General features: G+C 41.0%; 2 protein-coding genes across 11 annotated transcripts in view; one reads left to right on the top strand and one right to left on the bottom strand.

Moving 5' to 3' along the window:
* The window catches only part of LOC120948058 (cytochrome P450 306a1-like), a 101,458-nt gene that overhangs the window by 11,224 nt on the left and 76,513 nt on the right, over positions 1 to 13,721 (bottom strand). For 4 of the 7 annotated variants that reach the window (XM_049605235.1, XM_049605233.1, XM_049605234.1 and 1 more), the window contains one exon: positions 12,917 to 13,334. The exons of 1 other annotated variant lie outside the window; for it this stretch is intronic. In XM_049605235.1, coding sequence (XP_049461192.1) covers positions 12,917 to 13,232 — 316 coding nt within the window. In that variant the 5' untranslated portion in view covers positions 13,233 to 13,334. Of the gene's footprint in view, positions 1 to 12,916; positions 13,335 to 13,408; positions 13,529 to 13,721 lie in introns of those variants that run through there. 2 more of the 7 variants (XM_049605237.1, XM_049605238.1) reach the window with 2 other exon arrangements.
* On the top strand, positions 2,315 to 12,910 carry LOC125906437 (uncharacterized). 4 transcript variants are annotated; one of them, XM_049605225.1, is made up of 3 exons: positions 2,315 to 12,051; positions 12,117 to 12,207; positions 12,296 to 12,910. In XM_049605225.1, the coding sequence occupies exon 1, from the start codon at positions 3,080 to 3,082 to the stop codon at positions 5,102 to 5,104; it is 2,025 nt and encodes a 674-aa protein (XP_049461182.1). In that variant the 5' UTR covers positions 2,315 to 3,079; the 3' UTR covers positions 5,105 to 12,051; positions 12,117 to 12,207; positions 12,296 to 12,910. The 4 variants fall into 2 exon arrangements, with proteins under 4 accessions (XP_049461182.1, XP_049461184.1, XP_049461185.1 ...); XM_049605226.1 differs by having other exon boundaries at positions 12,123 to 12,207.

Genomic DNA, 13,721 nt, shown 5'->3' on the forward strand with positions numbered 1-13,721 from the left:
TGGCGAAATTTTAACCTATTTCAACGGAAAATCGTCGTTCATGTGATCGATTAGGTCGAATGATGGATAAATAAAATCACAAGTTAATTAAAATGAACTGAACCGAAACTATTCATCGGCTGCTTGTTTCTTCTTGTTTTGGGCGAACCATGCGAGCTTGTAAACAAACATTGACAGGTCTCCCCCACAATATGGCGCCCAGAAAAAGCTATAAAAATCAACCTTCTAAATATATACACCTTGGACCGGACGGTTGCCGGTTAATCGATTTGCACGGATAATGGTCCTAACTAGTAATATAAAATTATTATATTACTAGTTTTTGATAAGTTTTATGATTAAACCAACTTGAATAAATCGATTAATCGTTATTAAAATATTATTTTAATCAATGACTACAGGTTTAACAATTGTTCATGAACAAAAATGAATTTCGAAAATACCCTTAGACACCTCAGAGGTACACAAAAATCTGGTTGCCCACTTGACTATCGCTGCAAATGTTCGCTGTACAGTCTGTTCCCGAGTTACGCGGTTTCTGCGTTCCCGACGAATCCGCGTAACTCGAATATCCGCGTATGTCGAATTTCACGTTTTTTGATTAAAATACTATTGATTACTCGGAGTTTTTGATTTAATTTAGTTCTTTTATACACTTTATCATTTATTTGAGATAATTCGTGCAGATAAATTCTAATATTTCTGGCTTTTAAGCGGTTTCAATTTGTTAGCCAAAATGCCATTTATACCTAACTTGAAGCAAATTGTACTGATTTGACATTTAATCTGTCAAATTTAGAAAACCGCGTATCTCCGAATCCGCGTAAGTCGAGAACCGTGTAACTCGAGAACAGACTGTACAGGCGTCCCCCGAGATACGACTGTATTTGGGACCAAAAAATGTCCCAAAGCAAGGCGTAAGTCGAAAAAGTCGTATGTCGAATATCTATGAATATAAAGTTTATAACCGAAGTTGAAGAGTTGAAATCTACAATATCGTGTAATTTGGATAAAATATTGTTCGAGAATGTAATAATTTATTCCAAAACCGTTCACCATATAGATATTCAAGATCGGGTAGTTTTGAAATCTTTCGAAATGTGTGTATAACGGTTCAGTGGATCAGCACAGAAACTCAAAAAAATACATAAATTTCTTGTCAATGACACCTTTGAACTGTCAAAATCAAAATCGTCGTATCTGCGAATCGTCGTAACTCGAAGGGGTCGTGACTCGGGGCACGCCTGTACGTTTAAACCGCTGTCACATTTATGCGCACGGTTAAGCCACATTTATCCGCCCCCGGATAATCGACGTTCTACTGTATTATGAAACACAAACGGAAATCTAAAATTGTCAAACTGTTTTCCGTCAGCTTTTTGTCACGGAAAGGCGCCAATCTCAGATTGCTTGACCTACACAACACAACAACAGAGTTGTTGCTGTTGCTTTCACGACAAAATATAAGTGTTTTATTTCAGAAAATAATCAAATTTTAACATTTTAAACAAAAATATGTGTACTGCCATATCCATTCAAATGGCGATAAGCTGGAGATACTGGTAACGTGCTGCTGTTTTGGGTTAAGAAGCTACTGTTATTTCATTCATCTGTTGTTCTTCGATGGTAGTCGAAAGATGAAGGGCTCACGCACTCGGTTTGCGTTCAAAAGCATTGGTGTTGATGACAGCGCCGCATAATTAGGTCATCACGGCCTGGGAACTGACCGACCGAATGAAAACAATTGTAAGCAAATCTAATGTAAACAATATCGACCAAATAAAAACTGCTGATCGCGATCGATCAGCAGAAAATTAGTATATAAGTTAGGAATAAGCATGAATAAATCGACTTTCAAGCACAAGAACTCAAAGACTAAGTTGTTTGTCTGTTCCAAGCCAAGTCGGACGGTAAAATCCTCCTGTCTTGGCGCTTCCCAACGAGTTCAGACTCGGTGCGGAAAATATATGGTGGCTCCAGAGAGGATTAGTAGAGACCTCGCAACGTACAAGTCGGAGGTTAACTTCCGATATTGAAACCCAGAGTCGGCAGGAACATACAAGTCGGAGGTTAGCTTCCGATCTTGACGAACGTATTCCTGACCAATAGAGAAAAACAACCGGCGCTCCAACGGAGGAAGGTTCGTAAAAGCGGAAAACATCGCGAATGTATAATAGTAGCCAAAAACGTAAAGTGCAACAAACCAAACGAGTGCAAAAAAAAACGCCTGAAACAGTGCTTAGGAAGTCCAAGGCACAGAGACAGAATTCAGTAAGGCGCCGTACGATCACCGATATATTGTGATTGAATAAAGACACCGGTGGTAAAAAAAAAAAACGACGTTCGCTATATCGTTTCGGTCGTACCACAGGTTTGTAAACAAAACAAAAAGGGTGTGTGTGTGCAGTGAAACGCAACCTCAGAAAGGGCGTTTAAAAACGGACGACCTGAGAACATCTGATCGAAAATCATTACGTAGCGTACTAGTAACAAAGTGCAGTGTAAACGATTACGCGTGTGGCACACATTCGCAGTGAGAACGTAGTAAAACCCACAAGACGCTAACGACCGCGGTTTACGGACGTTCCCGTAAAGCACCGGCAGTGTACTCCAATTACAACAACACAAGTAAATGTGCGGATCAAGAAAAGATCAACAGTTGGGGAGTGTAAGAATACGGGACGTGCATACAAAAAAGAAATCTTCGAGCTAAACCGTATCCGGCTTTAGCATTTCCGGGAAACCACAAACATAAAGGTGTTGATAAGAGTGCGAACTAGTGGAGTAGTACGTGTCCAGCTTATTGACGTGTGTTGATACGGTGATCGGTAGCCAATGGTCATCGCCCCGGAAGACCCGATTATCCAACGAAAAAGCGTGGCGGCAATACTACCCAAGCAGCGGATCTGAAGGCGACCAGAAGACAGGGGTACTGACGACACCGCGGGGGATCACCTGAAGACGACCTCGAGCAGGATAAGCAGGGGCGTTGTAAGAGCAGCAACGCCACGACGACACCCATCCAGATAGGCAGCGACAGCCCAGTTACTTTATCCACCGGTTACGCAAAGTGAGTAGTATGGATATCATATTTAAAAGCAACCCGAAAGGCAATTGCAAGCTATGCAAGAACCCCGATGAGTGGGACACACAAGTTAATTGTATTGAGTGTGACAGATGGTTACATCTCAAATGTCTGAAGCTAGAAGGTCCCGTTAAAAAATATGTGTGTCCAAAATGCTACACAATAGCTGAGGAACGCAAGGGAAATAGGGAGGCCTTAATGCAAACAGAGAGGCTACTAAAAGAAAAAACTGAAGCGGAAAAAAGAACTAGAGAAGAAAACGAAAGGTGTGAGAAGGAAATCGAAAGACTAGAAGACATATTAAGAAATGAAGAAATACATAACCAATCCGACACAACTCACCTACAAGACGACCTACAGACACTTACAACAAACGTAAATAAAATGGCAAACTTGGGTTTTGCTCCACGCAAGAAGACAGTTTTAAAACTTCCGGATTTCTATGGCAATTATAGAACATGGCCTCGTTTTAAACTACTGTTCGAAGAAACCACTCGAACAGAAAAATTTACGAATTTGGAAAACCTTACACGGCTCCAAATTCACCTTAAGGGAGATGCATTGCGATCCGTTAGCGGGTTGATGTTGAACCCAAGTAACGTGGATGCAATCTTGGAAAGATTGGGGAGGTTATATGGCAACCCAGTTAGCATTTTTAACGCCTTACTAAAAGACCTTATGGTGGTTAAACGGGCATCTTTGGAAAATCCATCTTCGATTATTGAGTTCTGTAACGCACTGAATAACATGGTGGAAAATATGACCATGTTGAACCAAACGGAGTACTTGATGGACCAAAGGCTCCTTACAGATCTGGTCGCAAAACTCTCTCCGGACCTTAAAACCAGGTGGCTCAGAGATTCACTTAACGAGGAAGGTGACAAAATCAAAACCTTGAAAGATTTCAGCAAATGGTTGAAACCAACAGAAGACGTGGCGATCACACTTCTTGCTATGGAAGGTGGTCAAAGAGACAGACCGGCGAGGCTGAATACTCACTATTCAGCCAGCCATCAAATTTCAAATAAAAGCTGTCTAATTTGCAGCCGTCCTCATGAAACCATATCTTGTTACAAGCTAAAGAATGCCTCAGTAAACGAAAGATGGAAAATGCTGAAGGAGAAAAACGTTTGCACTAACTGCTGCAAATTCTCTAACCATGCGACCATTAACTGTCGCTCAAGGCCGCAGTGTACAGTGAATGGTTGTAGACGACGACACAACACCATATTGCATGAAGAAAAATTCAACTCAATGGGCACGGCGTCAAAAGCACATTTAAATTTTCATCAAAACTCGGAACAATACCTATTTCAAGTTCTGCCAATAACTGTCTATAACGAAAACAACTCCATCGAAACATTTGCATTGATAGACCCAGGATCCTCAACGAGCCTCATGACAGAAAGCCTAAGACAGAAACTAAATCTGCATGGCCCAAGGAAGCCGTTAACACTTTCGTGGATAAATGGATGCAACCAGGTAGAGGATACAAGCACGTCGGTATCTCTGAAACTCAGAGGTCCAAACGGCAGGCTGCTTTATGTCAAGGACATTAGGACAATAAATGAACTGGACCTACCCACTCAAAGCATCAATGCAAACGTGTTGAAGAGAAAATTTTCCCACTTAAAGACGCTAAATATTTCAAGCTACAAAAATGCTAAACCCACCATTCTGTTAGGACTTCCACATGCTTATTACACGCAAGCTGTGGAGTCCAAATCAGGAGCGCCCAATGAACCAGTGGCACACAAAACACGCATTGGTTGGGTCGTATTTGGAAAGTGCAGAAATGGTGATGCAAAAGAAAATCAACATCTTTTCACAATACAGGATAAGAAAGAGGAGGAAGAAAAGTCAATGAGGGACCTGATGAAAAGGTTTTTTTCAACAGAAGAATTTGGCGTAAGGGAAACTAAATTCACCCCAAAATCAAAGGACCATGAAAGAGTCCTAAGTGTAATGAATGACACACTGAAATATACAAATAATCAGTATGAGATTGGCCTACTTTGAAAAGATCCCAATGTATCCTTACCAAGCAGCTACGCACAGGCGCTAAGAAGGCTCGAAAGTCAAGAACGGAAAATGAAAGGTAATGACGAGATGAAAACCTGGTATAAAAATCAAATTACTGATTATGTTCAGAAAGGTTACGCTCGTAAACTAACACCATTTGAATTGCTGAATAGAGATCCAAAGATCAATTACATTCCCCATTTTATGGTCATCAATCCAAATAAGCCAACTCCAAAACCAAGACTGGTTTTCGATGCAGCTGCAAAGAACGAAGGGATTTCACTTAACTCTACTCTCTTGTCCGGACCAGACGCCACTACGTCAATTTTTGGAGTATTAATCCGCTTTCGCGAATACCCTATCGCCTGTTCAGGGGACATCAAGGAGATGTTCCATCAGATACGGATCCGCAAAGAAGATCAAGTGGCTCAACGATTTTTATTCAGGGATAATCCACGCAACGAACCCCAAGTATACGTTATGAACGTCATGACCTTCGGTGCCACATGCTCTCCTGCTTGTGCCCAGTTCGTTAAAAATGAAAACGCCTTAAAATATAAAGACAAATACCCCACTGCAGTGGAAGCAATAGTAAAAAACCACTATGTTGATGATTATCTTGATAGTTTTCGGACTATCAATGATGCAATCAAGACTATTAACGAGGTTTGCCTCATACATGATAGAGCGCATTTCTTTATGAGAAATTTCGTTTCTAACTGTCAGGAGGTAATAAGAAGCATCCCAGATGATAGATCCTCACAACAAGAGCTGCTGCACATCTCTAATAAAGATATGAATTTTGAGAAAATTTTGGGGCAATACTGGGACAAAACAAACGATGTGTTAAGGTATAAGCTTAAGCATACCCCGTGTTCCATAATTTCAAAAAGAGAAATGCTAGCCTACTTGATGAAAATATATGATCCATTGGGGCTAGCGGCAAACTATACTACGCAAGCGAAGGTCATCATCCAAGAAATTTGGAAAACAGAACTGGATTGGGATAGCCCAGTACCAGAACGCATAATGGAACAATGGCAAAGATGGAAGGAAAGAATAAAGGAACTAGAACACATACAAATACCTAGATGCTACTCGGTGGCTAGCAATATCGAAGTAACTGAGTTACACACTTTCGTTGACGCTTCGGAGAAAGCGTTCGCAGCAGTAGTGTACTTAAGAACATTAACAGAAAAGGGGATTGACGTAAACATAGTGGCGGCAAAAACGAGAGTGGCACCAATAAAACCACTCTCAATTCCTAAGCTGGAACATCAAGCAGCAGTACTCGGAGTCAGACACGCCGAGACTGTTAAGGAGGAATTAAGAATTACCACTGATAGGGACTATTATTGGTCAGATTCCAAAACCGTCCTAGGATGGATCAATGCCGATCCACAAAAGTACAAACAATTTGTGGCGGTAAGAATTGGAGAGATTTTAGATACTACCATTGCTAGTCAATGGAAGTGGGTCTCCTCCGAAAGTAATCCTGCAGACGAAGCAACAAGGTAGTTACAAGAAAATCTATATGGCTGAATGGCCCAGTATTTCTTAAACAAAGGGAAATTGAATATAGGGACCCCAAGCTAATCATTACTCATGAAGAAATCCGTCCAAATCTTATGATTAAAACCATAGAGAAGAGAACATTCAACTTTATAAAAACCGAATGGTGTTCAAATTGGCTAAGACTGAAGAGATCACTGGCAATCAATTTAAAATATATAGAATTTTTGAAAAGCAAGGTCAAGCGATTAGCATTTTCCCCGATAGTAGAAAAGGAAAACCTGGATAAAGCAGAAAAACTCCTATTGCAAAAGGCACAATGGGAGATATACGAAGATGATTTAGTTCAGCTTTCACTCAATGGACAAGTCTCTAAAAATAGCACAATAAAGAATCTCAATCCACAAGTAATAGAAGGACTACTACGAGCAAGGGGACGATTAGCAAATATATGCTACCTCTCCGATGACGTGAAACAACCCATAATATTACCCAAGAGGCATCACGTGACAGAATTGATCATACAGCATTATCATGAACGCTACATGCATAAAAAGATGGAAGCAGTTATTGCGGCAATCCGGCAAAGGTTTTGGGTAATCGACCTTAGGGCCGTGGTAAGAAGTGTGATCAGCAAATGCCAGCGTTGCAAAAATGAACGCGCACGTCCCATTGCCCCGATGATGGCCCCCCTTCCAGAAAGCCGAGCCGCTGTGTTCAAAAAACCCTTCACCCATACAGGTGTAGATTACTTTGGACCCATGACAGTGTCAATCGGAAGAAGGGTAGAAAAAAGATGGGGAGCGATATTCACGTGTATGACAACGCGCGCTATACATTTAGAAATCGCTAAAGACTTAAGTACAAATTCCTTCATAATGTGCCTAAAAAATGTGCAGCATAGGCGTGGAAAGATTTGTCACATATACAGTGACAATGGTACAAACTTCGTTGGGGCAAACAGGCAAATAACGGAACTCATCGAAAGATGTGCAACCAACGGTATCAAATGGCACTTCAATCCCCCGGCCGCGCCTCACTTTGGAGGTGTATGGGAGAGAATGGTCCGAGAGGTCAAGAGCTTGCTGCCAAATAATGATAATATGCCAGAAGAAGTATTAAGATCGGTCTTTATCGAGATCGAATTTATTCTCAATAATAGACCTCTTACTCACATCCCCCTCGAAACTGAAGACGACGAACCTCTCACACCGTTTCACTTCTTGATAGGGTGTTCCGGAGAGGCCGAACCTACGCCAGCCGGGATTTCAGCAGCTGAAGCTAGCACAAACAACTGGAAGAAGGCACAAGTTATCACCCAAAACTATTGGGAACGTTGGTTGAAGGAGTACCTCCCAACATTAGCCAAACGAGAAAAGTGGATAGAACGCTCAGACCCAATACAACCTGATGACATAGTCGTCTTCCCAGACGAACAACGCGTGGGTAGGTGGTTAAAGGGCCGGGCAGTAGAAGTTTATCCCGCTAAAGACGGGCAAGTTAGATCCGCAAAGATTAAAGTTGAAAACGGCGAATACAAACGCCCTGTTATCAACTTATCAGTACTAGAAGTAAAGGGCAAGAAAATTGCAGACGTACCTTCGTGGGGAGTTAAAAGACCGGTCAACATCGCCTACGTCAAGAAATTAGCTGAACAATTAAAAACTCCTCCTGCAAAAAGGAGGAAGCATCTCGTAAAACCTTATAATGGCCCGGTATCTATGCATTATAGGCCTGTTAGCCGCATGGAAACTAACAGACAATCTTTCAGTTAAACCAGTTGAAGAAGCTGGTATATTCTTCGACCACGAAGGAACGCTTCTCTTGAAAAGGGGTGTGTGGGAAACAACCTTCCACACGAAAATACACCCCGAAAATGACACAGAGACTTTACTGACAATAGAGAAAGAGGTGACCACAGTATTCAAGGCACTGAGCGACATGGACACTAATCTTCTAAATTTGAAATTGACATTACAACAAAACATTCGACACGCACTTCAACTCTCACAGCCTGCAGTAAAAAGACGAACCAAACGATCTAGCGGCATATTTGGATTTTTGAAAGGTATTCTTTTTGGAGAAGACGATATTGACGAACAGTTAGCCCTCTTTAGAGCTTCTGAAGACCAGAAATTGAAACATATATCGGAAGACATGACTCATAAAATCAAGCAGGGTGACAGACTTAGAAACGAACTTAATATGAAAATAGACCACATGAACGAAGGTATTAAGAGTCTTAATAAAAGCTTCAATGAAAACAAAAAAAAAACGTACTTATAAAGCATGTCACAGAAACAATCATGCTAGCTGAAGACATAGTACAATACATTACGACAAGGTATCTAGAGTTAGAAATCCAGCCCCTTAGCATATTCGACTCGACGAAAATTTCCGAGAAGATACAATCAAGGTTACCCGATGGGTATATAATTCTAGACCACCCCCGAATTTCTAGCAAAGAGTTATTTAGGGGAGAAATAATAGTACATATTGAAAACGTCATCGTTTCGCAAGAGAGATTCGAAATATTCCATATCACTGTAATACCAAACCTAAAAAACTTTACAACTCTGGACTTAGATGAAAATGTAATAGCTATAAACGAAATACACTATATATACCCTACAGATATTACGCGATACAATAGCACTCATCACGTGTCCTCAGATGTAGCCGTTAGAAGAGATTTGGATTGTATATCCTCATCTTTCAGACATATAAAAACAGAATGCTTGTGTGGTATAAAACCAATTAAAAACTCAATAACCAAATTTGTAAAGCTCTCCCAGCCGAACAAAATCCTATACTACTCTTTTCATCCTAACGAAATATACCTCAAATGTAACAAAACACTGACACATCCCGCGTATCAAGCTGGGGTAATAACACTTAGCCAAGACTGTAAAATACAGACCAAGAACATAGAAATCCAGCCAACCATGAAAATTGAAGCTGTAGAAACAAAAATGTATTTCAAGCCGCTGGCCAAAATACTGAATTTAAGCGCAGAGCAAAAAGAAGAAACAAATAGGGATCAGCTCTATCTCATAATAATTACAAGTACAATAGCCTGCGTCGCCACTTTAATATTAGGAATAACCATAGCATTTATTATCAAACAAGTACGAGCTAAAATGTACACTTTACGCCCCCCGCCGTTTAAACCGTCACCAAATAGTAACCCCTCTACGAGGAATTACGGGGGTCAGGATGTTGATGACAGCGCCGCATAATTAGGTCATCACGGCCTGGGAACTGACCGACCGAACGAAAACAATTGTAAGCAAATCTAATGTAAACAATATCGACCAAATAAAAACTGCTGATCGCGATCGATCAGCAGAAAATTAGTATATAAGTTAGGAATAAGCATGAATAAATCGACTTTCAAGCACAAGAACTCAAAGACTAAGTTGTTTGTCTGTTCCAAGCCAAGTCGGACGGTAAAATCCTCCTGTCTTGGCGCTTCCCAACGAGTTCAGACTCGGTGCGGAAAATATAATTGGATTCCAGCAACTTCTTCAGTGAGTGACTGCTTCAACAAGCAACAACATAGGCACATGTAATTATCACATCTAATACTGCATACACTTTTAGGATCATTCTGCAGTTTGGATCATTTTCATCCAGTGACGGATTTAGGGTGTTGGGGGCCCTAAGCAGTAAAAGGAGTTGAAGCCCCCTGTTGGTGTCGAGGGGGGGGGGAATATTACAATTGGCTTTGAATCAAACTCACCGTAATGGTTGGAGATTGGAATTTAATCCGTATTAAAATTGGAATTTAATAAAATAATCTCTTTAAATGCGTTGGTCGTTAGGCCGGTCTCGTAGTACAATCGTCAACTCGTACGACTTAACAACATGCCCGTCATGTGTTCAATCCCCAAATAGATCGCGCCGCCATACGTAGGACTGACTATCCTGCTATGGGGGGGAATCAATTAGTCACTGACAGCCAAGCCCACAAGTGGGTACAGGCAGGCCTTTACCGACATCGGTTGTTACCAAGACAAGACATGACTACATTATCGGAATTGTCGAAAGATAAAATATCTTGTATAACTTGTTAACAGTGTTGTCAACGTGTAAACGGAAATTTAAACTAAAGTCCAGTGTAACGCCTAGATCACAAACTTCTTGACGACAATCTAACACACTGCCTAACAACGAATTACGAATTATACTTGATCGTTTTTTCAAGTCTATGAAACGAAATAATAAAAAAAACAAGGGCTAGCTCGATATCATTTTTAGACACCATGTACCAAACACCAGGCATGAGTTTCTTCGTCCATGGGGCCCCTATTGGGCACAAACGTTCTGGATGAGACTACTGTACACATTGTTGTATATGCTGGTATTACCATCCACGGGGCCCCTAAATAGATGGGGCCCCCGCGGCTGCTCAGTCCGCGTTCCGTTAAATCCGCCACTGTTCTCATCAGGAGGTAAACACACGGTTTCGAAAAAATATGTTTGTTTCAACTAAATCATGTATTAAACAGCTTGGAGAATGATTATTGGCTATTTTTAGGACATTTAAGAATGAAAAATTAATCGCTACGGCACAGGGTGTAAACAAAACAAATGACAGCACTACAGATTTGCTGAACATGTCAACGCCTACTTCCGAACATTTCTATCAGGCCTATTATTTTACTCGAATGACATTCGATTCCGTCGGAAGCACTCGAGTCGAGCCGGAGAAAAATCGGTATCGTTTTCGCCATTCGTATTGATGAAAGTTTCATCGACATTTTTGTTCTAGCATCTGTGTGTTTGACAGTTGGTCGAAGCAACCGGCGGTCGGAGTGAGTGTAAACAAACGGATTCAGCACTTCTTTAAAATCATTTTTTACCATAATTTTGTTGAAAATGGGATAAATATGAGTGATGAGAGTGTTAATAAACTTATGTCAAACTCAATTACACACATAGACAGTGACTTAAATTCTTTGTGAGTTTAAATTTGCGCGTTTCCGACAGCTTGAGCTGTCGGCAGAAAATCTCTCGCATGCACCTTCCCAACCAGCAAAACCGAAGCTATTGGAAAACTTTCCTGTGTGCCAAAGCGAGAGAGCATGTCTTCTTTCTCTAGATTTTGGACGGCACAACGCCGATCGTGTGGCCTATGAACGAAAAACGGGAGAAGGGGAAACCGATATCCTTCGAGTGACACACACGCATGCATCTGCATGCGTATTCCGCTCAACCGAGACTACACATCTCTCTCGATCTCCCATGATTTTTCTGCTATCGCGCTCATCCGGGTGTTAGGCATCCTCAGTCTGTCCAGAACTTTCACTGTGGAAGGATGTGTTGGAGTGATGTGTGATTTCTTGTGCCCCGTACTTTGCTCGTTTACGTTTTGTGCCGTGTTCCTTCTTCTTCAAATATGGAATGATTTATCCTTGTAAATTTCTAAGGTAAGTTTCTTATCCTCGTGTGTGCTTCAATGGATACATTCAACTTACGCTTGTCGTCTAAAAAGTTACAGTGCACGCGCATGTTAATCGACGGTTGCCAACATCCAGCAAAACGATCGACAGAAGGAAAACGGTGTCCGGTTTTAAAATATAAAGGTAAGCGTTTCTATAATCCTATGTGCAAAATATTGTTTAGTTTGTTATAAAAAACATGGATTAATTATTGGTTAATTTTCATCAACAGATTTCATTACTGATCTTTCGTAGAAGAGCGCACTTCAAGGACGCCTAGGATACGGCTAAACATGCGCAGCACCAGTCCGTGACGTCATTTCCAGACAGGCGCCGGCTGAACACGCGCAGCACCAGTCGAGGATGTCCTAGCGCAGAGGGTAGAGGGAAGAACGAGAGAAAGGGTAACAGAAAGCAACCGCAGCATTTGGAAGGGGTGAAGCATCCTGCCGTATACAGAGTGTGAGTGTGCCAAAACGCATGTGGAAAGAGTAACACCAATAAATAGCATGCGAAAGTGTGCATAAAGCAAAAAGAAAAAGCGTCACTACTACAACCAGCAATCCGAAAATATAAGGGGAGGGATAAATACAAATGTATGCGTAAGCAGGACCAGCAATCCAAGCATTTGAATGTGTGCGTCGGTTTGTGCCGTGCTGAAAGTTTTTACTTTAGCTGCTGCTAGTGTAAAAACTTAAGGAAAGCTTAAAGTAATTTTTTTTTACACGGGGCGCCTTCGGAAATCGTTGGCTGGGATTATAATCAGTATGTATATATGCCTGAACGAATCTAAAACTCGCTGAACATGTCTATATAATCCTCGAAAACCCTGTAATGGTGCTTGTTTACTTACCATGACCTCCCATTATACCGTGTGTAATAAACAAGGGTGCTCGACCGGTGGCTTCATCCTTTGACAAAATGGTTCGAATTAAGGTAGGATCAGTTAGTACTACAGTATAAACTTGTCCCATCCACAACCCGTATGTAGTACCATATTGTCGTGCAAGTCGAGAAAAAGTTTCGTATGGTTTAAGAGGGTCAATTAATGTTAAGCATCCAATGAATGGAAAACCATATGGTCCCGGAGGCTTTTTGTGTCGGCTCAACAAAGTTATGAAGATACAGCAAAACAATAACAAAATTACTAAACACATCAGCATTATCATTGTGTAACTATATAATTTATATGAATATACAGTAGATCCTCGTATAATAAATCCGCTCCAGTAACTCTCTCCTTGTACTTTACTTGAAACTTTGTTTTTAATCTGGAAAAGAGATAGAATGCAAAAAATGTAATGGGACACTGATTAATAGAATCATGAAAATGTAAGTTAATTACATAAACAAAATTAATTTTAAGCAGTCACATATTATGTTTAAGTAATTACACCTCGCCAGGCTCCGGTGGGTTTGCCATGTTGTACGCAAGGAAACGGACCACCCAGCCCGTAAAGTCCTCCTTAAAGATCGTCAACAAGAAAAAAGGAGACGTAGTATGCACAATTTGAGGAGACAGAATGGCATAGAGCGTCCGCTATTAAGGCAGGGGTAACGGATTTCGAACACACCTGTGGCAGGCCAATACCGAAAAGTAGCGCCGGATAAGTAAGAGAGTATGTAATCACATGTTATATACTCCCTGTGTTATGTTA

The sequence above is a fragment of the Anopheles coluzzii genome, chromosome 2, assembly GCF_943734685.1.
Source record: "Anopheles coluzzii chromosome 2, AcolN3, whole genome shotgun sequence".
Taxonomy (NCBI): Eukaryota; Metazoa; Arthropoda; class Insecta; order Diptera; family Culicidae; genus Anopheles; species Anopheles coluzzii.